The sequence below is a fragment of the Aulostomus chinensis genome, chromosome 22 (genome assembly GCF_037954235.1).
Source record: "Aulostomus chinensis isolate RoL2024-O1b breed Wild chromosome 22, RoL_Achi_v1.0, whole genome shotgun sequence".
In the NCBI taxonomy this organism is placed as follows: Eukaryota; Metazoa; Chordata; class Actinopteri; order Syngnathiformes; family Aulostomidae; genus Aulostomus; species Aulostomus chinensis.
In genome coordinates, this window is record NC_141341.1 from 13,253,842 (window position 1) to 13,280,450 (window position 26,609).

Genomic DNA, 26,609 nt, shown 5'->3' on the forward strand with positions numbered 1-26,609 from the left:
CAGTCGAACAATGCAACACACAGACTGGTTTATCTCAGTGTGTTGAGGACAGGAAGTCACACAGGTCTGCAGGAAACAGTAGGGGGACTGGGGCTATGATTTAGTGTGTGTGTGTGTGTGTGTGTGTGTGTGTGTGTGTGGCTGTTCCATCAGACAAGAGTTCTGATTGGGGGGTGTTTTCCTTGTAAACAAAATTTAGCAAAGGATGATGGCATCATGGCACCGTGGGAGAGTTGAGTTCACAGGAAGGGTTGCCCAACTCTCAGGGAAATTAGATAACCCCCCCCCCCCCCCACACACACACACACACACACACACACACCCCTCTATCTTTGAAGGAAAATAAACAGAGCAGGCTACCCGCCACTGGTGCTGACCATAATACGAGCAGTACACAAGGGAGAACACACACACACACACACACACACACACACACGTTCTGTCATCAGATCTGTTCACTAGTTTCTCCACTGTCCTGCAGCTCTGCTAATTAAATCTACGTCTCTCTCTTCGGCCTGGAATTTTCCTCCTCATCCTCTTTTCAGACTCGAAGAGAGTGAATTAATATGAATAATCTATCTACTTCAGTCCGGCTAGGACGGTAACCTCATTTTAACTCCTGATAAAAAGAGGGGAGGAGACAGACGGAGACACCCACCCCAACACACACTCACACTCCCGCCCACTTACACTACTAATCACACACACTCACTCTTTCTCCGCCAGATCCGCTGACACAGAGCTGTCAGACGGAGACAAAAGGAGAAGTGCAACAGATGAATGGAATTACTGAGTGTAATAGAAGGAATAAGAGAGTTTGAATAATGAGGAGGATTTGGAGAGAGAACATGATAGATACCCAGGATTGCTAATTCTTTTCATTCATGGACGTAACAGGTCAAGTGACAACCTGTTTCTGGATTATGCCCAAACTGCTTTTACCTTTTGGACAAAACCCCCCCCCCCCTGAACTTTCCTGACCTCCATCCCACAAGCATCCTTTGACTCCCTCCATCATGTCTTGGGACTGCGGGTTGAGATATGTGTTCATGCCTCCTGTGTTGCAGCTGGGTGGGGTGTGCGCCTTGCGGGACAGCACTAGCAGCGGCGGTGGAGGAGGTATGGGGAGCGTGTGCGGCCGTGAGGAGCTGACCAGCCGGCTGGGGTTGGAGGCCGTTCAGCGTCTGGCCAAGGACGGCTGTCGGCTGCTCCAGAACCACAACTACCGGCTGCCTGACAGGAACCAGGCGGTGAGTAGAGAGTGAGGTGATATATGTGTGTTGTAACTGACAAATCAGCAGTGACAGGACTGGAACCAGGCGGTGTGTGTCTGAAGTGTGGCTGTGTGGTAAGAATGAGTGGAGGGTAATGAACGTCATGATGCGGTAAATGTCATCATTGCTGTTGTCATTTTTAACCGCTAACACACTTCAGGTGAGAGTCACTCATGGATTTGGGGTCCAAGATCATGTGATTGGGTCCTGAGTGGTGCGTTCTCTCATTTACAGAGGTGCCTGCACACTTTTGCACCTCGTTTGTGTACATTGGACCGCATCTGCTCCCCCAAACACACTTGAAGGAGACTCCTAGTATTTTTTTGACCCTCGCCTGTGTTTCCCCTGGGGTTTCAGTTGGGATGATTGATGTGCACCAAATTATTTGTGTATCTGCAACCACCCACCTTGATGTCTGTCAACTTGTTGCTTTTCACTAACAGGCACAGATTGTTAATTCAGTGACTGAAGAGTTGAGGGCTCGTCATCAGTCATCACCACTACTACACAGTTTCTAGAAGGTTAGTGAGGGATTCTTTCGCCGTTACCATGCTGGACTTCAGTATTTACAGATGGCAGCGCTTCACTTCATAACATGATCTCTGTTCTGTCTGGGATCAACATTCTTCTGCAGAAAAAGCTGCTTTGGTGTGAAATTTCCTCTCATATTTGACTGGCAGTGTTGCTCCCACTCAGACTCTTCAAGGTCTGCAAGACACAGTGGAGGAACGTGTTTTCATCCGCGTGTAGCACAGCTAGCCGCAACGTTGGCCCACATTCAGATCTCATTTCGTTGGCACTAATCTGAAATGGGCAAACACCAGCTCTGTCCCATCATGTGGCGTCTCTCCATCATCTGTTGTGTGCCTGAGACTTCTCTCTGAAATTCAGTCAGACACAGACGTGTGTTTCTGTATGGCTCATATGAATGATGTCTGACACTGACGACAATAAACTGATCCTGTCAGTTGTAAAACCAGACTCTTGAGTGGCCATAGATATTTGGTAGGCACGGGTTCCATTTGGCAGTTACTAACAGTAGCGTTCTTACTTAATCATGGAACGATTGCGATCATTTTTGCCCCTGTCGATCCAATCAATAAAATGGTTAAAGACTACTGAAATTATCCAGCATGTGATCCTGCAGCTGCACACACTCCATTCAGATTAACCAGCCACCGGTTCCCCAGCTAGACTCGTGTGGGTGTTGATAATGGCTCACTGCAAGTGATCTCATACTCTTGTCATAGTCTATCAAGTAGTCGACATGCAATGTGCAAGTCTGTGCGTGAATTTGCAGGCTGCAGGTTATAATCATGTGTGGGAGCTCGTGTGTGTATATTCCTGTGCGGCCGGCGATGTGGTGGGCTGAGTCAGTGTGTGCGCATAATGAGCAGTGCGTTAGTGAAGCGTTATACTGCGTAATCTGGTTCTAAAGTACACCTGAGGGCAGGAAGCGAAGCGAATGCAGTCTGCTGTCACTCTCAACGGAGATCCGTATGTTTGGATGCCCCCCTCCCCCCGAGGCTGAGCTTCGATCAGAGCTGATGAGATTTCACTTTTCTTTCTTGCATTCGCATGTAAAAACACTTTAGAAAAAGCAGGAACTGGCAGAGAAATGTCCACTTGGACTTGTTGATGCGGTCGATAGTTAAGATGTTGAGGTAGTTCTGAATTCTTGCTCAAGCAGGTTAAAAAAAATTGCTTTCACCGATTCTCTTCTTTAGGCTTTAAAAACTTGTTAAGAATTTGAAGGAAACCGAGAGCAACGTTGACAGTGAATGTAAAAGGAGCAGTGAGTAAGATTCAGTGATCTCTAGTGGTCAAGCTGTGAATTGCAACCTTTCAACTCACCCTGCCTTCAAGAGAATCTTTAGTGGTGCAACTTAGCATAAAAAATTCTAAGGCAGCACAAGGAAACACTTAAACAGTGTTTTCTGTTGGGGAAAGAGGAGAATGGCCTGGAGTGCACCTCCACGGAGAGGCACTCTTTAACTCTGCCGGGTTTTTTGCTTCATCAAGCAACTGAATTACTCACATTTTTGTCGTCTGTGGAAGATGCGACAGACAACGCCACACGCATCCATCCAGACACACTGAGCTCGGTGATTTTCCCACTTTCTTCTTCAGACATGATCTATACCATGGTTGAAAACTTGTTTTTTTTCTTTTACCAAATTCCTTCAAAGTCTGAAGCTATATATGAGTTACTTTATGAGACACACATGGAAGGTAAGCTACAACTGGACTAACTGGTTGAGGCGTTCAACGACATCTTAGTTCATTATTTCAATCAGATTGACTACAGCAGTTTTGACTCTGCGTCTCGACTTAATTTGACATTTTCAGCTTGTCCTTCAACGTCACTCTGCCCATAATAGAAGGGGGAAACATCTTACAGTTCTGTCATTTCCTGTTTTCTTTTTTTTATTACCCCCCCCCCCCTCTATATCTCCTCCTCATAAACTCAGTGAGCAATGAAAGTTTGAATGCACTGGTTTGTCTGTTCTGGGTTACCTCAGATGCAATGTGGTACTATGTGGAAGAGGAAACTTGCGTAGAGAGGAAGGCTCATTCTAAGCCAACAAAAACACAGCAGTTTATAGTTTCAGGTGATATTGGAATGAATATTACACTGTATTCAATTTCTGCCTCAAGATTTTTTATTTTAAATGTGTGCGTGTGTGTATATATATATATATTTTTTTATATATATATATATATTTTTTTTAATATATATATATATATATCAAAAATATGAATTATGTGGTATATGCACTTCATACAGCTCAGGCTACAGCACCCAAAACAACCTTGATTTGCCACAAAGACCTTCCACTCTCCTTTTACTGAGTTGTCATGGTGATTTTTTCCTTTATTTATTTATTTATTTATTTTTAGTTTAGTTTCCTTTTTTCAATGACAGACAGGCTCTGACAAACCTGCATGAGCTGTTTCCATGGTGATATCATTCACATGTCAGTACAGTGAATTGTGTGCGTCACTGCCTTCTCTTCCTAGTCGACTTCATACTTTTCCTCGTTTCAGACAGACGTGGCGAGTAAACAATGTCACATAGCACACACATGACGCATAGGCTCTCTGGGCTGCTTGTGTCTCTAACAGTGTAGGAATGTGTTATTTAACAACTGCGTGTTTGTGCTTATGTTATTGCATAGACGTGCTCTGCTGCCCTAAAAGCATTGTGTTTTCATTTTCTTATCCATGATTTCCAGGAATCTGGCCTGAAGCTATCATAACACAGATATGGCTTTGGTCACTATCAGCAACATAGTGCTGACACACACACACACACACACACACACACACACACACACACACACACGGACGTATTGTGCAGAGGAAAGGTGGGTCTCGCGGAAAGCCTAAAGGAAGCACTATGTGATCCCTTCCTATTTCTACCCCAGAGTGTGTGTGTGTGTGTGTGTGTGTGCGTGTGTGCGTGTGTGTGTGTGTGTGTGTGTGTGTGTGTGTGTGTGTGTGTGTGTGTGTGTGTGAAATGTGACCTTGTTGGCGACACAGTAAGCACGTCTGCTACTTTTCTCTTCGGCTGAAACCAAATCTCTGGAGCGTAAAGTCTTGCCTTCTCCAAAGTGCATCATGGAGAGAGCTGGCTTGATCCTGCTGGGTAGAGGACAGAAGAGACAGTGAGGAGGGAAGGGTGGAGAGCTACAGATGGATGAATTGAAGGAAGGGCCTGGGAGGAATGGAAGGAAAGAGACGGACACACCTGCCAGCTGAGAACAAGTGACCTCAAATAAATCAGTCACCGGAGGATTTTCTGTCACTGAAGCATAACGGAGTGTTTGTTATAAGTGCTATTTATTTATTTATTCATTTGTGTCTAGATGTCAAATCCTCACATATTCACAGATATGAACTTACAAACTAATAAGGACTTCTCCCCATGTAAGCATTCTCTCTTCTAGAAGTTATTTGTTCATGCTCTTTCACTTTGTGTCCTCTTTTTGCTCTCTCTGTTTTTATTGCATAACAAGCTGACCCCTCCTCTACACTGTGTTTCTCTGCCCACTTTGTATATTTTTACTTTTCATGGCTCACATAGTTTCTCAGGCTAAATCAATGTTGTTGTTTGGATCTGTTGGGTTATTTGCGAGTTCTTGTATAAGCCTGTGTATTTATACACTCCTTTTGCAGACAAAAAAAGTCTTGCTTTTGTTTTCGTGCACTGTCTCTCATCCTTTTGATGTTGTGCGTTTCTTGTGTATGCATTGCTGTGTAACGCTGCCCTCATCCGTTTTTGGCTCACTGTTGTTTCTCTTGGCATCCGCGTAAAGAGTGTGTTATCGCAAAGATCAACAGTTAGCTACTTTATCAAGTGTACAGCACAACATTTTCCTCTCTGGCACTTTCGTTGGAATATTTTTGGTTACATAATCCTTTTTTTGCCTCCACGTATTTCTTGTACGTTTCTGTTGGTAGATAAGGGGTAAAGGGACTGGACAGTGTCGTTAATGTGACATCATGGTCGTGGGTGATGTGGGGATTCCAGCCCAGAAAAAGACTTGGTGGTCCTGTGTCTCTTAACACCAACAACACGAGATCATCTGTTGAGGTCAATAAAAGGCTTCATCTGCCTGCTCAGGGTTTTGTTTTGTTTTGTTTTGTTTTTGTCTTTGAATTTTTCACTCTTTCCGTCTGTAGCCTCGCAACCGAAACTCAGTTCAGGCTCAAGATTTACAAACTTTACTGTAACCGATCGAATCCAAACTCCATTCAGACAAACAAGCTTTTTAAAATGAAGTCATGATGTACTTACTGAGGCATGATTTTTGATGAAATCACAGCAAAATCAGAAGTTGGAAGCTGCAGTCGGAGTTGTGATTCTGTCACTTGACGTTACTATGACTTAGATTCATTTCCTGGATACTCATCCTAACTGCAAATGTAAAGATTTTCATTTTACGGAGAGTTAATATTGGTCCCCACAGTGAGACTTTAAAATAAATGTCTTCACATCATGAGCGATATCAGTGCACCTGTGTGCATACACCCAAAGAGCCTTATGGGAATATTGTTTTGTCTAACCCAAGTCAAATCCCATCTGCTGTCTCGCAGGATCAGACAACTCTTTTCATCTGATGATCACAGTTGAGGTGTGCATGCGTGCGTGTGCGCGCACGCGTGTGTGTTTCATGTCTTTCTTTTGTCTTGTTTTGTGTGTTCTAGGTGTATCGGTGACTGTGTTAGCGATGTGTGTGCGAGGATCTAACAGGTCCAGAATAAGATCATTACCATATGGATTTATGACCTTCCAGCTTCTGCTCATTTCTGGTTCAAAGCAACTGTTGCATGTAAAATGTCCTGATATGACTAAACACACTTGTGTGTAGTCCGACATACTATCCAGGTGTGTGTGTGTGTGTGTGTGTGTGTGTGTGTGTGTGTGTGTGTTACAGTAAGGTCAGAGACAGCTCTGGTGATGCTTCTCTCTCCCTCTGGTTGTGAATGCTGCAGCAGCTGGAGACGTCTCTTCTTTTTCCTCTCCTCTTGCTCCCGTCTTCCTCCTTTGATCCTCCTCTCTCCTCCCCTCAGGCTGCCTTGTTATTGTATTCCTTCGCATGGTCACCGCAGGTGTGTGTTTGCGCCGGAGTCACAGATCGAGTTGCTGTTCATTTTTGGAGCTGGACATCATCGATTGTCAGCCCACATCCATAGATGGGCCCCTTGTTTTCTTATTACACAGCACCAAGTGTTGTAATGCAATACATTCCTGCCTGTGTTTGCACCAGCAGAATTTTTTGCGCGCGTGTCTGTGTGTGTGTGTGTGTGTGTGTGTGTTGCATTTGCATCGAGCCTGACCACTATCAAATTATTGGTCAGACATCAAGGAAATCAGACAATGATGCATCTAAAAATATAAATTTTTGGATGATTTTTGATAGTTTGCAATGAGTAAAACAACCTTCACAAGTTCTCAGTGCTGCCTGGTTTCTTCTAGATAACCTCAAACACACAACAAGATGCAATTTTTAAATATAATAAGTATATATTAGTCCTATAGCAATATTCTTATTGTTTTTTTGGTTCTTCTTTTTTTTTTTTTACCTTGTCCAGGAGGCTGTCGGGAGGGTTTGCCTGAAGGAGAGAGGACGGGACGTGTTGGTGTTGCAAAGAGTGACATCATCAGTGACGTCACCATCAGAACGGCCCTCACCCACGTCGTCAGGGGGCGGGTCCAGAGAGGAAGACAAGCGGTCAGTCGCCCCCTACGTAATAAGAGCCATCAAAACAGTTGCGATAGAAACGTTTAAAACTCCTGTCTTTGTCACCTTCTCTTTCATAGTTTGTCATCTCAAGTTGCAACTCTGCAGTTCTGCATGTCCATGCAAAGGATCAGTAGTGCTGTCAACAGCGTGCGTGCGTGCGTGTGTGTGTGTGTGTAAGATAATGTATGCTTTAGCCTCCAGTACAGAGCAGTAAGAGCATAAAGCCTTTTTTGTTTTCAGCTGAAAGGGAACCAAAGATGACACCAAGACTACTTTACTTCCTTCCACACATCAGTGAATGCTTGCAGGACTGTGCACATGTGTTTTTCCTGAAAGTTGGAGTCTTTGTGCTGTGTGTGCGTTTGTTGTGCATTTAAGTCCATGTGGGCCATGACCTCAGGCACAATGCAGGGAGTGTCAGTGACAGGCAGGTTAAGTGGGTGTGTGTGTGTGTGTGTAAAGCACCAAGCATCTTCTGTAGCAATCAGTTCCCTCCCAGTGCAACTGGGAGAGGAGCTTTTAATCTCTGGAGCTTTTAGAGGGAAGCGGTGATGTGGTTTACCCCACCAGAGAGCACCCTTCCAGGGTAGCCAACTCATAGATGAAGGCTGAGGCTCCTGACATGTTCAGATATGAAGATGAACACCCAGCTAGCCACGCTCGCCGAGGCCGAGGAGGACATAGAGGATGAGGATGAGGAGGACAGTGATTGTGACGAAGCCGGCTCTGAAATCTGCACTTTTGATGTTCCCCATTTTCGCTACATTGATGACGATGATCTGGAGGATAATGCGAAGGACCAGAGTGGAACTTCCCGCTCTAGTAAAGAAGTTTGTTGTGACCCTTCTTCATCTTACAGGTATGTGGTGGTGTCGGGAACGCCGCTGAAGATTTTAGAACATCTGCTAAGTGACCTGCGATTAGATGACCAAAGAGGGGCGCCCGAGAGCAGGGAGAGCGGTGAGTCTGGAGACACACGTGTTCTTAGAACAGCACGATTTTACAAATGTTGCACGCAGAAAGACTCTGAGAGGGCGTATATAGACTGTGCAGCATGAATATGCATAGAATGAGAAACAGGTACTCAAAACACACGCTGTGATGTTGATAAGTTTAAACTAAATACCAGACGTCCTTCTCATTTCCAAGGAATTTCATTTTCATTACCACTAAACAAGTTATGACACATTCCAACCTGAACCACTGTTCCTCTCATTTTCCCTGAGATGAGTTCAAATCTAGGAGGTAAAGGTTTACCATGGATTATACTCTGTGTGTGTGTGTGTGTGTGTGTGTGTGTGTGTGTGTGTGTGTGTGTGTGCGTGCGTGCGTGCGTGTCTGTCTGTCTGCATGATTCAGCCCTCACGCCATAGTCATTCAGCCATGCCCCTGCCTGTTAATGTGCGGAGCATTCAAGAGGTTAAACGCTCTAATGAGATTGTGAAATGACTCCCTCTGGGTGTTGGGGACATTTCTACTGCAAACAGCATCAGCGAGCCGTTAACTGACATAACTCAAGTTCTACAAGTTCATGTCGCAGCTCCAAGCGTCCTGGACGGTTCATAGACATTCCAAACTTTTTCTACTCATCATTTACGTAATAAATCATTGTGTTAATCATTGTCGGCACCGTCAGTTAAAGTCTGTAAAATGTGCAATGTCCCAACATTAACATCCCTGATATGAATAAGTTCACCGTAAGAACAGTCGGTTCTTGAAGTTTTTTGTGTTGGAAACAGGAAAAAGGGAGAAATCCCGATGCCCCTATGAGCAGGTCAGAGTTGAAGAGCAAGACGTGTGTTCCTGTGTGTGCAGTCACCTGCCAAACCGGGTCCCAGGATGGCCACCCAGTCAAAGGTCATGGGTGCTCATTGATAACAGTAGTTGTAGTGAAAGCTTGCTCGTCCGGTCCAGTCCCACAGAAGAAAACGACAGCAGCTTTGATAGAAAGGGGTAAATGCGTAGCTGCGAGAGCATTCTGTTAAACTATGAAAAGCACAAGAGCAGAGAGCTGGACCAGGAGACGGGGTGAGCTGGTCTGATGAGTCGCATTTTCTTTTGCATCATTTACATGTGTAAGATTTTAGTCTGCATCTGCACTAAATATTGGTTTCAAGAGGTTAAAACTGTTTAGGCAGGAATGGAACTTGAAGGGGGAACATGACAAAGAGTTGGATGTTGTGGATCAACTGGGAACTGGGACACAGTAGCTCACCTTCAGAGGTCTTGTGGAGTCTCATCGGGTCAGAGCTGTTAAACACTATTAGGACGGCAATTTTGATCTTGTGGCTGTTTTGGTGTGTGTCATAATCAGCGAGAATCCTATTGAATTAGTCTCACTGGCACGATGGAGGGCCGGGTCTCGCGAGGTAAAAACTCACTCCCGTCGGGACAGCTGGGTCCAAACCTGTGTGTTATAAATCCTCATGCGTGTTTGCACCGTTTTCAAACAAGGCGTCTTTATGTCTCAGCTCCTCAGCGCCACCAGTTCCCAGCAGTGGTCGGCGAGCCATCTCCCTGAGCTGCAGGAAGCAAACGAAGACAGACAGATAGAACTGAGATGGTCTTTGTGGAGGAAAACCAGCTTATATTTATTCACTGAAGAGAAAAAAGGCAGGAGTCTTTTTAGGGGGTTCGAAGCAGAGATGCAGAGTGGAGTGTGTGTATGTGTGTACTGTTTTTGTCTTTTTATCTGTAGCGTTCACTTTATGTGTACTGAATAAGCATGAGGCGTGTGTGTGTGTGTGTGTGTGTGTGTGTGTGTGTGCGCGTGTGTGTGTGTGTGTGTGTAGGCCCTCTGGGATGGTACTGAGCATCAGTGTGCTGTTTTAGTGGGCTTAGCTCTGCAGCATGTTGAACAGGCTTGAACACGCTTTCATAGACAGAATGATTACCCCAACCAACCCCTCCCTATGTACACAGATAAAACACACACACAAACACACACACCAAAAATACAGCAGCAGATTACTGTGATTAGTTCCCTGTACCCAGTTTCTCTCTCCTGTTTCTTAGGTAGATAAAGTCCCCAAGGTCAGAGCTGAATGAGTTATTCATCATGTGTGTGTGTGCGTGTGTGTGTGTGTGTGTGTGTGTGTGTGTGTGTGTGTGCGGGCACTGTGTGTATGATTGTCTAGTTTGTATGTGCCATCGGGTAAATGTGGAGGGCATATGTTGGAGATGAAAAAGGATATTTATCATTGCAGAGAGCTGAGAGGAGGCAAGCATAGCAGAGATGAGTGTGTGTGTGTGTGTGGGGGGGGGGGGGGGGGTAGGAGCTGCCCAGAAGGAGAAAATGAAAAAGTGGGGTGCTTGGAAAAGTGAAGAGAAGAGTAGGGAAGTATTGAGTATAAGAGGTAGTTCTACATTCACTTAGTGACTCAAAAAAAGACCCAAGACAGAGATGGACAATGACGGGAAAGGAAGTCAGCAGGGTTCTGGAAACATGATAAGCTCGGACAGAAGCGCCTAAAAATATTTTCTGAGGGAAGTTGTGTTTTTATTTCTAAAGAGAAGACGGTCGATCAAATATTAATGTCACGGCCTCTGCTTGGTCTTCTATAATTGATTTCGTTGCTCTCTGCCTGACAGAACCACATTTGGGTCACACATTTTCCCAGGGAAAGAGTTAACACACACACACACACACACACACACACACACACACACAAACATACACACATACACAAAGACGCTCCAGCACACCACCACCAACAGTGGCTGATTTCCATCTGCTACAAGGGCTGTTTATATTCAGTTCTCAGGGAAACCTACTGAGTCCTCCACACCGATACACTAAGAGTATGTGTGTGTGTGTGCGTGTGTGCGTGTGTGTGTGTGTGTGTGTGTGTGTGTGCGCGCGCGTTTGATAAACTTCAGTGTCTGTGTTTATGAGCCAACATAGTTCCTTTTATCAGTTTGAAATATTTAGACCCCCCCCCCCCAACAAAACCTGGTGTCAAGTCCAGTGACCTTTAACCCCTTCAAGCCCAAACTCATGCTGTGGAGCCACATATTATAATTAAATTAGATAAATGTGCCTGGTTGCATTCAGAAAACATGTAAAATTTGTTTAAAAAAAATCTGGTTTGAATTTTTCTAATTTATCTATTTTTACAAAAACATTAGAGGAGCTAAGTGAATCTGACGCGGGGCATGTGAGAATATTCTCTAGGATGGAATAAGACGTCTGCCACCGGAACGCCACGGTAAACACTGACATGTCTCTTAAATGGTGAACTTAAGTGGACGTAGCGGTCACGGTTTCCTCCTCACTCATCCAGGAGACACAGAACAACCTTATCATTCATTCTGAGACACGTCTCTGGCCACCTGGTGAAGTCAGCTGTTCGCTCTCTTTTCAGTTCTGTACTTAGAGTCCACGTCTGCCTTCGCCGCCGCCATAAAGGCTCCATATTCACCCGCGAGTTGCTTGCCGTTTGCTTTTATGGGGTTTTCACCACAGAAAGACTGGAGATATAGAGCCCACGTTTAAAAGCATCAAGATAATTACTTCGGCGCATTTGTAATGCTTCGATGTGGCCGACATCATGTTGGTCCAATTTTTAGTACATGATGTAGAATTAGAGATGAAGATGTGCCACTTCCCTCGTCTTAACTCTGCAAATAAGAAGAAAAAACTCCCTTCTTAGATCAAAGCAATTCACTGAAATGATAATCTAGATATTTTTACACTTGCGAGTGAATGCATAAGTAAGGATCCACTGATTGCGAAATTCTGGACCGATACTGATGAACTAAATAATTTGGATGAGAGCTGATTATAGTACCGTTTGTTTATGTCGTTTTAATTGATGATTTGTGCCGCTATATAAAAAAAAAAACAACCTCATTAAAAAATTATTCCCAACTATTTTAAAGTCATTCAGCTCATTATCACACCATCTCTGAGGACAAACGAAATCGTACACATTTTTGAAACGCTCTTTAGTGCAACCTTTCACATCAACACCTTGGTGAATGTCATCTTATTTGCTGATGGTTCTCAACACCATCGCCGGCGCTTCCCTAATAATCCGTGACTAATGATGTGTTTCCCGTGTTTCAGAAATGCTGCTGGATGACTTTCTGTTGACCTACCTGGTGTTCATGTCCACCCATGACCTCTGTCAGGCTCTGCTGGGACAATATCCTTACTAGCACACGTCCTCTGGTCCTACATGCGGCCTCTCCCGCGTCCTTTACGCTATTTCCTTGACAGCTCTCACCTATAGCAGCGCTCGCTGTCGGGGCCAGGAGGAGGGCAAGGACACCCTCTTCAGGAAGCGCAAGGTGCTGCAGTTGGTCTCCCACTGGAGCAGACTCTACAAGGACTTTCTCAAGGAGGAGGAGCATGTCAGGAGCTTCATGAAGGTGCAGCTTTCATCACCGCATCTTTCTGTTATATAATGAGCCTGGGGGGGGGGGGGGGGTCTCTGTAACATGTACCACTGACGAGCATCCCACATCTCATTCACCTCCCTGTGTCCTCACCTATCCTGTTCAGAAAAAAGGGTTGTCCTTCTTCACTCCTGCACTGAAGAGCGTCAGACATTTCAAACCCCTGAGCTTGTAACCAGCAGCAACTCCTGTTAGACTGAAACTTCCACACACGAGAACTGGCAGAATGTAAACTGTCACGATGACAGCTGCAGTGTCATCGTACTATGTGGCTTCATTTGATCATTTATAACCAATATATCAAATAAAAATGTGAATAGCAATGAAGGAAGAAGCCCTCCACTCCTTACTGTACATACACAACTACAAGAGAACGAGGAAATGCGGACAGATTCCCTGCATCACGTTGTCTTCCTGCTAGATTTTCATGTGGTCCTCTTCACCGGATTTGAATGCCTTTGACAACGTGACACCAAAAAGAGAAACAGGCACATAACACGATCACACGTGTACATAACCGCACTCTCAGTCACAACAAGCGTGCACACAAACACACACACCAAATACTTGTCCTTCCATAACCTGACGGCTCCGTTGCTCCTTGCTGGGTTTCCATGGAAACCAAAGTGCGAGGGTTGGCATTGGTATAATCTCATATGGAGTGTGTAACCCAGGTGATAGTTGCCTAGTAACAGAGGAATGAGACGGGACTCGGGATGGGGGCTATGGTGGGTCAATGACAACGATAAGCAGATGTATGTGTGTGCGTGTGCGCATGCGTGTGTGTATTCACACGCATATGCGTTTGCGTGTACATGCAAGTAATTGGTGTTTCTGCCTCCTGAGCTTTCATGCTACTTCTCATGCTCTGCCATGTGCATGCACAGACACTTGCATGTGACTAATCAACCATGTGAAGAACAAGGGGCAAACACACACACACACACACACACACACACACTCTTACACAGTCTTGCTTGTGTTGCATCATTTACATTATTGTCATTATTAGATTGTGCTGTGTGAATGAGCCACATAGTGATGCTCGTACCCTGATGTTGGTTCAGTTGTGTGTCTTTTCTGCACCTCTTTCTTTTTACTATTAATGAATAATGGAAGAAGCTTTTGTATAAAATCATAGCAATTAGCTAAGAAAACATTGATAAATATGTTTTGTCATCTTTTATTATTATGTTAGTGTATGTGTTGCAAGTTTAATGGTGTAAATCATTCTCAGAAAATGTGTGTGTGTGTATGTGTGCATGTGTGTGCATGCAGCTGCTGACGCTAAGGCTGCAGTTACGTGCTACTAAAGTAAACAAACCCATCTCAGCGACGGCAGGTGAGATCACAGACGCTAACTGTCATCTGTGTGTTAGACTCTCTACAGGTGTGTGTTGGAGGACCTGTACGAGTTCCCGACGCTAGAGAAGGACCTGAAGGAGTTTCAGAAGCTTCTACGACGTAGACAGTAAGTGTGTCTGTCATCAAACTTTCTGTTCTTTTTTTAAACCTCCAGTTGTGCTTCTTCTTGTGAAATTGATGAACACCTCACAAAATGAGTCTAGACGAAGCTCATGAAGCTCTCTGTGTCCTGCTAAATCTGGTGATATTCCTGCACTAGCAGGTGAACGCATATGGGCTACTCCCCATTAGCCCTCTGCTAACTCAGCTAAGTAACTTAGCCTCACAGCTCCTCAAATCGTGACAGTGAAGCGAGACGTGTTGCAGGAGCTGTGTGACGCACAAAACAATATATCCACATTATGCCTGTGTGCCGCTGCAGCCTTTTCTCCTCGTATACGTGTTTCCCCATCTCACTGCTGTGCTTCTCTCTTGCAGCACAGTGGACGACTGCCCTCCAAACCAAAAGGTAGACATAATACTTCATTTATAGCATCGAGCATGCAATCTGCCCCTGCACCTTATTACATTTTTCGAGTCGAAACTGCACATTTTTAAATTAGACGCTTCAGGTTACTTGAATTTGATGTGATTGAGCAGCACAGACATTTATACTACAGCAACAAGCAGCGGATGCTAAGCTAGTCGATATATCCATTTTCTTTGCTCCGTCAGAGTAAACAAGTGCACCAGCAGCTGAGCTTGAAGGAAAACTGCCTGCAACTCCGAAGTCCACAGTCTGAGGCAAGAGATGGTGAGTAACACACACACACACACTTATTTCCCTCCACTGTACACAATTACTGTCCAGTGTGAATATGCGAATTACCCCGCAATTTCAGTCACTTGTGTGAATTTGTATTTAACAAAAAACAAATCTCTGCATGTGCCTCATTATCTGTTGTTTGTTCTAGTTTTTTTTTTTACTCTACCACATAAAAACCTCCGCAGTCTATAAAGCTCACAGCTCTCTCAACACTTTCCAGTGATTTGTTGCGTGTACGTGAGCTCCGACTCCTACCTGAGTGTCCACACGCACCCTTCGCTGGAGGCCCACGAGCTGCTAAGAATTGTGGGCCTGAAGATGGACAGGACAGAGGAAGACATGGTGCTGGCTGTCGTCTCACACACTGGAGGTACACATGACAATAAAAAGATCAAGTCTTTCTTGAGAATGTTCCTTTTTTTCCCCCCTCTCCTCACTCAGATTGTTTACTGTCTCTCTCTCTACCGACGTTTGTCTCTGTAGAGCGGAGGGTGTTGCAGCCCAGCGACTGTGTGTATTCAGAGTCTCTGACCCCACAGGGGAAGCTTGTAGCCTGTCGCAGGGATCTCACCGAGCTCTTGGTAAGATGGTGGACCTTTCCCCTTGCGCCTGTGTAATAGTCAGTCATTGTGCGTGTTTGAATAAACAAACAGATGGAGGCGAATGACGAGCTCACAGGTTTAAACCACATTAGCCTCTCTGGCATCTTGCAGCCAAATCCTACTTGAAAATGAATATTCTCACTCCCCAATAAACATATTTTCAGTCTAGCAGTGCATCATGAGCTAGTCAGGGAGACTCTCACCACGTGGTTTATTAACTTCGGCTTAATAGCAGTGGAAAGATGCGAACCACCATTACTGTGCTCTCGGCCAACCGTGACAGCAGGATAGGAATGTGCTGCATCTAATAAATAGTTGTGTAGTCCCACGTATTTTTCACTGAGGTGCTTTGGTGTGAATACTTCAATAATCTTTCAAGTTCGGGCATTTTATAAACTGTTCTTTAAGGGATTTGTGTGCTGGATCATTGGTAGATCTACATTCCACTCTTACCTCCCATAGGCTGCTTGTGCTATTTAGATGTAGGTGTGTTTTGGGACGTATTGTCTGATAGTTGTCTAGGCGAAAAATACAAACTTGTAATTAAGTTTAACTTGAGTTGAACAACTGTTGGAGCCAGAGCTCCCCTCTCAGCTTACAGTCCTGACACCATCAGACAGGACTTTCATCAACTGTTAGTGTTTGATTTGTCCACCAGCCTCATTGCTGCTATTGTAGATAGGACTTGGTGTGTGTGTGTGTGTGTGTGTGTGTGTGTGTGTGTGTGTGTGTGTGTGTGAGAATGCGTGAGTGATGTTTCTGCTCACTAACATATTGATCTTTGTGTGCGTGTGTGTGCATGCAGCCTCCTCTAACAGACAGTGCTGAGCTAAGCAGGAGGCCTGTGAGACTTTTAGGAATCAACACCTGGGACGTGGCGGCTGCTCTCACACACCTGGACTGGAGCCTCTTCAAGTCCATCCATGAGGTACACACACACACGCACACACAAACGCAAATGACAGGTGCAAATACTTCACTTCTTGTACTGGATCAGGAGAACAGAAGCTGAGCGGGTGTCAGGCTCTGTAGAGGATTTTTTGTGAAAATGGTGAAACATTTGTGAACACACAGCAGAGATGAGGGAAAGCTTGGGAACTTTTGGTAGTCAGCCTTTTTGACATTTATTTAGACTGAATTATTCATCAAAAATAGCTAAAAGAAATGTATGTGAAGGAGCAAAGACCACAGAAAGGGAGGGATACATTTTTAAAAATGTCATTTGGTGTCTTCCGTCACTCTTCATTCAGCAAGAGCTGGTGTACTATACGCTCAGCCGTGTCCCGGGTACTGGCCACACGGCAGCCCTCTCCGTCCTGCTCCAACGCTGTAATGAGGTCCAGCAGTGGGTCATGTCTGAAGTGCTCATGTGTGTATCGCTCAACAAAAGAGTGCAGCTCCTCAAGAAGTTCATCAAGATAGCCGCTCAGTAAGAACACAAGCATAATACACACTCTCAGACACACGATACGTCCGAGTTGCGATGAAGACTTACGTGTTCTGTGTTTGTCCAGCTGCAAAGCTCAGAGGAATTTGAACTCTGCGTTTGCCATCATCATGGGTCTCAACACAGCAGCTGTGAGTCGGCTCAACCAAACCTGGGAGGTTAGTGTGTGTTGGCCATTCATGTTGTGTTCAAATATCACGCGTTCAATACATCAAATTCACACCAAACACACTCTTTCAGAAATGTCCTGGGAAGTTCAAGAAGCTTTTCTCAGAGTTGGAGCTCATCACGGTGAGGACAGACGAGCTTGATGTTATGCTCCCATTACATCGAAAATGAAATCATTCTCAGAGCGAAATCTGTTTATTTTCCCCGCGTCTTTTCATCTTTTCATCATCCCCCTCTTTTCTCTCCATCCTCGTCTTCCTCCAGGATCCATCTCTTAACCACAAAGCCTACAGAGAGGCCTTCAAGAGGATGAAACCTCCTAAGATCCCCTTCATGCCTCTGCTCCTGAAAGGTATTGCTTTAAAAACACACACACACACACACACACACACACACACACACACACACACACACACACACACACACACACTCTTTATTCCTCTCTTGTTCTCTGCTCCTAGATATCACCTTTATCCACGAGGGAAATAAGACCTTCCACGACAACCTGGTGAACTTTGAGAAGCTGGTGAGTGTCCACGTGGTTGAGATCTGATGCTTTGTTCCACCTTGAAGGTTCTAGTGACGATGTGCTCTGTGTTCCAGCGTAACTTCAATAATACGTAAATGTTACTGAACAACAACCACACGCAAGTCAAAGTGTCAATACCAGGCCTCCTGTACCGTCAAGGAAAACTCCTGAAAAAGTCTTAGCAAATATTTTCTTAAAAAGAGTGGGAACCCTGATGAGAGCAATTTATATGACATTCCCCTTTTCTGTATTTAACCCCCCCCCCAAAAAAAACCCACTTGTGAAACGCTATGAATTTGAAAAAGTTAAAAGTTTTACTACTTTCTAAAATATATGCTGCTGTTTTCTCATCATAAAGAGCAGATGATGAGCAAAAAGAAATCAGAGGCGACAAAATCAACAAATATCAGCTGTCAACCTAATAATAATGTCAACAAAGAGCACCAATACCTGCAGACAGAAATACCGTGTTCAATACCTACGGTTCTGATTGTTGTCTTTTCCTAAACCAACAGCACATGATCGCGGACACAGTCAGAATGATTCGCCACTGTCAGAGTGACCAACCAGGTGAGTCTTCCTCCTCTCAGGTGGTTTATTAGTTGGTGTAACTGATCCTAAGATCAGACGTCACAGCCTGAGGAACAGGAGCTCACGTCTCCCATCTTGTGACGACTGTTGCGTCCCCTCATTTCTAGGGCATCTGCTGCCACCCGCAGTCAAGTTGGTGTATTGCACCTGTTTCCTATAAGTGTAACTCTTGCTGTTTCCAAGCAACCGTTTCTTTTCCTCTCCTCTGTGTCCCTCATTGGCAGTGTTTTCCTTGCAGATCTGGGGTTTACCTTCTTTTTTTTGTTGTTGTTGCTTGTTTGTGTCTCCCAGGCAACGAGGTCATTGGGGTTGACAGCGCAGAGGTGAGGGCGAGCGTTCACTACCTTCACATCATCGACAATCAGCAGACGCTTTTCGAACTGTCGCACAAACTGGAGCCGCGGGCTTGAAAAGACACCGGACACAGTGTGGTGGCAGTGTGTGTGTGTATGTGTGTGTGTGTGTGTGTGTGAGTGAGAGAGTGAGACACAGAGGACGCTTTGTACAGCAACATGTCACACACACAACCTGAGCTCACTGCCATCAGAGGTAGAGCCAGACCCTGCCACAGCAGCTCACCTGTGTTCTCTAAAGGCCTTAGAACACAGAACGCGTGCTTACAAAGAATTCATCCACACACTGAACTGTCTTTAGGAAGAGAATTCTGCACATCAAGGCAGAGATTTGCCAAACGGAGGGAGAAAAGAGGAGGTTGTAATTAGTTTGTACAATATCTACCGGACTGTAGAAGCCCTCGTTTCAGTTCTTGTGATGAAGCTTTTGGTTCTTTATACGCCTGATGTTCCTTTATTTCTAGCAAAGTCCTGCTGCCTCACGTCATCATGGCACTATGGCCTCCTCATCATTTCAGTTATACGCTCTCAAAAATGTCTCTAGAGGAGTTTGATGTGTTCTAAATAAGCTGCCACCCCACACCACCCCCAACCCCCAGTCCATCCATGGTCTCATACTATTTCATCTGCACATCAAACGCCTGCCTCCTGGTGACGCATGAACATCCAGGATACACGCCGCGGCTGCTCAGGCGTGTAATTGTCGTGTGGTAGTATATGATGTAACAGCAGGAGCAGCCATTGTTGAAGCAGTTACGCATTTTTGAACCTTTTTGCTACTGAAGCTGTGCGTTGGAACACGCGGCCACAGCGAGCAACGAAAGTCAGGGGCGACCAGCGGAAAAGGGGGTTAACACTGACTGATTGTGACGCTCCTGAATGTGCCACAGTTGTTGACTTTTGTACTATGATGTTTTTGTGTGGATAACAGTGGTAGTTAGTCGTACTTTATATGGACCTAAACATTTGCCAAAAAAACCCCAAAGTTTTTGTTCTGCGATCCGTGCATTTCTGTTTTTTTTTTTTCTACTTGTTTTTTTATCCGATAATGTGTTTTCCTCTGACGTCCAGAAAACAGGTCTGACTCCATTTTAATTCCTTGATTTCAAGGTTGTTGTCTTTTTTTCTTTTTTTTTTTTCTTTTTTTTTTGCGGTGGCAGCCCACTCATCCTGGGTTGCTATGGAAACCCAGTTCCATCAGACACTTTCAATATTTTTCCTCCTTGAGGTATATTATATCAAAGATAAGTCACCACAGAGCTCCTGTTATGATTCACTCTTTCAGACTGAAAAGATTATGAGACACTCTGGTGGAAGTTCTACAGATTAAGTTCAGAAACCACATTCAGGAACATGTGGAATATTGAGATTATTTTAGCTCCATATTGACAAGACAAAAGATCCTTTCTGAATCAAGTCCATCCTCAAATACTGCTGGAATACTTCCTCATTAGCCGCCGACATCTTTTTGGTATTCCGATCACAGAGGAGCCAGTCTTTCTTGTTGATAATGAGATTATCGCGCTGCCAGACTCTCTTATCATCAGGGATGAAGGAATCATTTTAAAATTAGAGGTAACGAGTCATACAAATGAGAGATATACACCTACGGAGCCGTCGACTCTCGTTATATCTGGCATCATTATTTTATCTGAGCTCCGCTAATCAGTGACATATTCCTGCTCCAGTGTTTGAAAGGGAGCCACGATATCTGATGAGTGTTCCATCATCATCATCATTTCAAACCTTCACATATTCGTGAACTCTGAAAATTCACCAGCAAAATAAACCCTTCAGTGCAAGAGAAAATCCAAAGGTTGACTCAAAAATTAGACCGTCAGTTTTATTTTATTTTTGAAATCCTCTTTCTTTTAAAGAGACTTCCTGCAGCTGCCGCGACACTGAAGGTGGAGGTGATTCTAATCAGAGGTTTTTCATATTCACGAATTGTAGATAAACCATTCGCTGTTAAATATCAGTAAAATAAAGGAACTAGTAGGTTTGTAAAGTCAGATATCCGAGAGCCACGTTCAATTCATATTTAGCATCACAGAGAGACCTTGTTGTTAATATTAACCTGTAAATGACACACGTGCACAAACACCCCCCAACCCACCCCACCCCGCCCCCTCTCGGCTTGTTGTGTTCCAAGAGCAGATTTATTGTGCTATCAGTTATTTATTGTGATATCTAGTTTTATTTATGGATTTCTGGGTGGGCTAGTTGTTTTCGTGCCATGTTCAGAGGTTCAAGGATGGTGAAACGCGGACTTCTCCAAGGTGTTTGTGTTTTGAAGCTGCAACGTCGGAATGTACACGTACTTGTTGTTTTGTGTTGTGGCCACTTGAGGGCAGCAGGAGAGCAAATCGTCCCTCTGATGCTCCTTGACTGTTGGCGTTTACTGTAATGGGGAGGAAACCATGAAAATAAAATAAGGATGTATTTATTATTTTACCAGCCATCGTCACGAACGTGTAAAGTTCTGTTTCCTTAAAGCAATGTTGTTCAAACCATGTTTGCATGATGAAACAAAAAAAAAACAATGCAAGAGAGGACTTGCTGAAGGCTTTGTACTTATGTAAAATTGTTGATGTGTAAATATCTACCCATGTTAAATATGTTGTTATTATTTATCTGTTGCAAATGAAAAAGAAAGTCAACCCTGAAGCAATACGTCTCCCGTCGTGTCCCCTCAACCCTCTGACAGCTGACAGGTCTTTTCTAAAGAGTTGTTTTACTATGTCAGCGTTTTACTGAATTAATAAATTATAGGTTTTATGTGAAACGTGCAGGTGCGCTGTTGGCTTTTTTTGCGTGTTGGTGTGGCAGTTGATCATCGATAGGATGCAAAAAGTGCCAATGCCCCTCCCCCAACCCAATAAAAGAGGAGCAGCCATTAAACTCCAGCTCAGCAGATCAGCTCCAGCCATTTTCCACCCCTCATCATGCTCCTGCTCCTCCTCTTGTTTGGCGTGGCTCTGGGTGCCGAGTCTCCTTCAGGGGACCCTGAGGTGAAGCTCCAGCGTGGCAACTGTCCCCTGTTCTGGTACAGCTTCAAGGGCCGCTGCTACAAGTACGTTTCTTCACATTTGACCTGGGCCGACGCAGAGCTGCACTGTCTGTCCGAGGGAGCCAACCTGGTGTCCATTCACGGTGTAGATGAACATGACTTCGTCAGATTGCTCATCAAGAACTTCGACCCCACTGAAGGGAGCACCTGGATCGGGCTCAGTGACATCCACAAAGAGGGCACCTGGATGTGGTCTGATGGATCTCCAGCTGATTTTCTCTTCTGGTCTTCGCAGGAGCCAAACAACGAGTATGGAAACGAGCACTGTGCTGAAACCAACTTTAGTGATGACCATAAATGGAATGATAAATTGTGTTCAGTAACACGCGCCTCAGTTTGTGCGTCTCGGAAACAATGTCCTTGACAACAACCTGATCAGTGTGACACACACACACAAATATAAGCAAGTGCACGTGTGTACAAGAAATTCCAGTTCAATAAAAGCATTTCTGGAGCTTTGTGTTTGTGGGGATTTTTGTTGTTGTAGTTTCACTTTTGTATTTTTTGTATACGAGAACATTTCAGTCATTTCGAACGTGGACTGTTTTCTTTCTTGTGAGAATAAAGTCAGGGAGAGTTAATATTCCAAATACTTGTGACAGCCTCATTTGTGAAGTCATGGAAGGACGAGCTCACTGACTTCCACCTGGTGTCCTCTACGTCTCCTGTATGCCAGAGTTCATGATAAGGACTCCTAATGTCATAGAGCAGCCAGGATGGTTGCTCTATGACATTAGGAGTCACAGTTATTGTGTTGTCCTGCTGTGTGCACACAGGATTCTGAGGTCTTCCTCATGATGATCTCTTGACTACAGGCATGTTTCAAACTCTTATGTCCAAACCGTTCTTTTCAACAGTACCTGACTCAACTGCTCCCAGTGAGGCTTCAGAACTAGATACTCCACTGAAACTGCACTTTCCGGGGAAACAAGTCATCACTCTGATTGTGAACGTCGGACTGATGCAATCAATTTTAGTTGCATTGAAAAAAAAAACAGGAGGGATTTCCCAAAAGATCCAAAGTTCCACCAATGTTAATCATTAGTGAGAAGCTGTTGTCTCTCTCTCAGTTTTGATGTTTTCATGGTCCCTTCCTGGTTAATTTGTGGTACAACATTCAAGATTGTGTCTCATTGGATGATTTGTTTTGTTTTAGATTCTATCTGATATCACGTGATGTCACTGCTGTGGTGTAGTTTGGCGTAGATGTACAGTAGAACTCTGGTGAAGATCCACTGGAACAAATACCAGAGTGGTTTGTTCTGCTGCTGCGTGGTTCTGTTTGCTGTTTGCCAACTCAGATAACCGATGATGTCACAGCAACTTTCTCCAAAGGGTTTAAAGGACAGCATCCGTCTAAACGTCTCGACAAGAGACTTGATCCTCCCAACCCGTGTAGATCAGCCATCATGATCCTGCTCCTTCTCTTCTTATGCGTGGCTCTGGGTGCAGATTCTACTTCAGGGGACCCTGAGGTGGAGCTCCAGCGTGGCACCTGTCCCATGTTCTGGTACAGCTTCAAGGGCCGCTGCTACAAGTACGTTTCTTCACGTTTGACCTGGGCCGACGCAGAGCTGCACTGTCTGTCCGAGGAAGCCAACCTGGTGTCCATTCACGGTGCAGATGAAGACAAGTTCGTCACGTCCCTGATCAAGAACTTTGATCCTGTTCAGGGATTCGCCTGGATTGGACTCAGTGACACCCAGAAGGAAGGAGCCTGGCTGTGGTCTGATGGGACAGCAATTGATTTCGCCGTTTGGGGCGAGGGACAGCCGGACAACGCTGGTGGGGCAGAAGGTTGTGCCCATAAAAATTTTGGCACCCTTTTGAAATGGAATGATCATCAGTGTTCGCAGACATTCCCCTCCGTCTGTGCATCTCGCACCCTCTGTCCTTGGTAAACTGAACTTCACCACCACCTTTGTTCAACTTCTAAAATTCGGATGAATTTTTAATGTCACGTGAATCCCAATGTAATGTGAGTACTTTTTGAAATAAATAGAAAGGATCAAACTTTATTTAAAAAAATATGTTTTCTCCTCTTTAACGCACACTCTCCATCTCGGGGGGGTGGGGCCTTGACTAACGTGAGCTTCCTTCACCCTTCAGACGGCCGTGGGGAGTGGGGGGAACGTTGTAGACGGGGAGCCTCAGTGAGACACGACACCTGTTCCCATGAGAGAAGATCTTGTGAGAAGGTCTTCTTTGGGAGCAATATTGCGTATCCACAGGATTTTCTGGCTCACTGGTGCTCAGTTTGCGTTCATGGGAAGTTGGTGTCCTCATTCAAGCTGTTTGAGCGGGGGCACTGATACTGTAAACTGAAATAAAACTAAAATAAAACCCCAAACTCTGCTGAGATCGTAATAACAGCTCTTTAGAAAAGACCTGTCACACAACTCAGCTATATAACTGTATAAAAAGATGACGACAGTAACAATCATAAGAAGTTGTTGTGTTTTTCTCTCTAGACTGACTTTCTTGAGAGAATAAAGTTGGGGAGATTCAATGTTCACTTCCTATTCCCTCTGACAGCTGACAGGTCTTTTCTATAGAGTTGTTTTACTATGTCAGCGTTTTACTAAATTAATAAATTATAGGTTTCATGTGAAACGTGCAGGTGCGCTGTTGGCTTTTTTTGCGTGTTGGTGTGGCAGTTGATCATCGATAGGATGCAAAAAGTGCCAATGCCCCTCCCCCAACCCAATAAAAGAGGAGCAGCCATTAAACTCCAGCTCAGCAGATCAGCTCCAGCCGTTTTCCACCCCTCATCCTGCTTCTGTGACACAGATTCCCATCATGCTCCTGCTCCTCCTCTTGTTTGGTGTGGCTCTGGGTGCCGAGTCTCCTTCAGGGGACCCTGAGGTGAAGCTCCAGCGTGGCAACTGTCCCCTGTTCTGGTACAGCTTCAAGGGCCGCTGCTACAAGTACGTTTCTTCACGTTTGACCTGGGCCGACGCAGAGCTGCACTGTCTGTCCGAGGGAGCCAACCTGGTGTCCATTCACGGTGTAGATGAAGACAAGTTCGTCACGTCCCTGATCAAGAACTTTGATCCTGTTCAGGGATTCACCTGGATTGGACTCAGTGACACCCAGAAGGAAGGAGCCTGGATGTGGTCTGATGGGACAGCAGTTGACTTCACCTCTTGGAACGAGGGACAGCCGGACAACTCTGGTGGGGCAGAAAATTGTGTCCATACAAACCTTGGCAACCTTTTGAAATGGAATGATCATCAGTGTTCGCAGACATTCCCCTTCGTCTGTGCATCTCGCATCTAAACTAAACTAAACTAAACTAAACTTAACCAGCACTTTCGCCACCCGCCCTCCCCCCTCACTCACCCCTTCATCAGGATTCTGAGGGACACTTCATCACGGTCACCAGGTGAAGTGGGGATCGATCCAGCTAACAGTCACACTGCTGAGATGCATCAGGCTTCCAGAAACTTCAGAAATTTGGATGAATTTTTAATGTCATGTGAATCCCATTAAAGGATAAAACTTTCTCTATTAATTTCTCAAATAAATAAAGAGCAACTACATCACTATTAAGCGTGTGTGGTTAATACTCGACATCGTCATCACTATTTTGTCACAAATTTGTTTCAACATGAGCTGGTGAGTCTCTCCCTCCTCTCCTTCTCCTCTCAGTCTTCCAGCTCCCTGTCACCGCCCTCCTCCTGATTTTTATTTTTCAAATTTCATGAAAGATACACAAAAAGCACTTATTAAGAATACTGATACAGATACAAACAGAAGGACGTATTTGTTTCCTTTAATTCTGACTGAATTAAACAAAAAAACATACAACTACCAACTCCTTATTTGTCGTCCTAGTCGAGAAAGAAATTGAATTTCAGTCCTCTCCAACATTCTCCTGAATTTTTAATGCGTGTGAATCATATTGAGAGGCAAATTTATCTTTGAAAGGACTGAAAATAAAAGAAACACCTCTTCAATCGAGTACGTATTTATGGCGCTTCTTACCTTTCACCTAGATACCATTTGTCACAGCAATAGTTCAAAAACAGATTTTTTTGCGTCCAAAGCTACTCACAACGATGATAAAGTACCCATAATGCACCAATCATTTGAACACAGTGGTAAATTCCTCTTTCTTTGTGTTTATCGGGTCATTTTTGGCAAATTAATCTCAGTAAAAATACAAGTATGTTGGAGTGTGGACCACAGGTTTACTGGAGTATTTACAATACTAACACGTTTGTGTGTTTCTCTCTTATTGTTATTATTTTGTAAGTCTCATCAGTACAGGCCAGTACACTGATATTCAGTGGTCTCATATTAGGATCATGTTGCCTTGAGTAAACTGCCAGATGTTCCGTTGAGAGGAAACTGGAGCCGGAACAAAAGGCCGCTTTTATTTGTCCAGGTTCAACCGTTTCTTCCCCTCTGCTGTCACTCATTTCAATAAAACGACGTGACGTGGTTGGAGGATCGATACGCGACGGCATCGTCACAATAAAGGTTATTTTTATTTCAATTCTCCTCTCTGAGTTAAAAAAAAAGTGATAAAAATGAACAGTCTAATTTACTGTCGACGACAATTACGTGAAATTCGTTTCATCCAAGTTTTTCATTGGCATCTGCGTGGATTTGAATTTTCTCTAACAGATCTCAGGAGTTGCTGAGCAGGAGCTTTTTATGGGATCGGCACAGCTGTTTTGCTCGCGAGCAAATAAAAATAAAAGCTTTTCCAGAGAGGATAAAGTACAATTATGTCCAAGTGTTTAAGC

At 44.5% G+C, this 26,609-nt stretch overlaps 3 protein-coding genes and 1 pseudogene across 3 annotated transcripts in view; all 4 read left to right on the forward strand.

Moving 5' to 3' along the window:
• The window catches only part of rapgef5a (Rap guanine nucleotide exchange factor (GEF) 5a), a 40,409-nt gene extending 21,541 nt beyond the window's left edge, over positions 1-18,868 (forward strand). Inside the window, exons 9-26 of the mRNA XM_086194214.1 lie at positions 1,068-1,250; positions 7,374-7,513; positions 8,385-8,485; positions 12,594-12,672; positions 12,754-12,898; positions 14,305-14,396; positions 14,768-14,798; positions 15,005-15,083; positions 15,316-15,465; positions 15,579-15,676; positions 16,503-16,625; positions 16,948-17,126; positions 17,212-17,302; positions 17,385-17,435; positions 17,577-17,664; positions 17,774-17,838; positions 18,357-18,411; positions 18,724-18,868. Coding sequence (XP_086050340.1) covers positions 1,068-1,250; positions 7,374-7,513; positions 8,385-8,485; positions 12,594-12,672; positions 12,754-12,898; positions 14,305-14,396; positions 14,768-14,798; positions 15,005-15,083; positions 15,316-15,465; positions 15,579-15,676; positions 16,503-16,625; positions 16,948-17,126; positions 17,212-17,302; positions 17,385-17,435; positions 17,577-17,664; positions 17,774-17,838; positions 18,357-18,411; positions 18,724-18,842 — 1,869 coding nt within the window. The 3' untranslated portion in view covers positions 18,843-18,868. The remainder of the gene's footprint in view (positions 1-1,067; positions 1,251-7,373; positions 7,514-8,384; positions 8,486-12,593; positions 12,673-12,753; positions 12,899-14,304; positions 14,397-14,767; positions 14,799-15,004; positions 15,084-15,315; positions 15,466-15,578; positions 15,677-16,502; positions 16,626-16,947; positions 17,127-17,211; positions 17,303-17,384; positions 17,436-17,576; positions 17,665-17,773; positions 17,839-18,356; positions 18,412-18,723) is intronic.
• A 2,859-nt stretch (positions 18,869-21,727) lies between these two features.
• LOC147240868 (galactose-specific lectin nattectin pseudogene) lies at positions 21,728-22,774 on the forward strand (annotated as a pseudogene).
• Positions 22,775-23,173: 399 nt separating this feature from the next.
• On the forward strand, positions 23,174-23,883 carry LOC147240869 (lactose-binding lectin l-2-like). Its single transcript, XM_086194217.1, has one exon. It carries the CDS (start codon positions 23,265-23,267, stop codon positions 23,754-23,756), a length of 492 nt encoding a protein of 163 aa, XP_086050343.1. The 5' UTR covers positions 23,174-23,264; the 3' UTR covers positions 23,757-23,883.
• Positions 23,684-25,200, forward strand: LOC147240870 (lactose-binding lectin l-2-like). Its single transcript, XM_086194215.1, has 2 exons — positions 23,684-23,833; positions 24,646-25,200. Exons 1-2 carry the CDS (start codon positions 23,810-23,812, stop codon positions 25,132-25,134), a joined length of 513 nt encoding a protein of 170 aa, XP_086050341.1. The 5' UTR covers positions 23,684-23,809; the 3' UTR covers positions 25,135-25,200.
• The last annotated feature ends 1,409 nt before the right edge of the window (positions 25,201-26,609 follow it).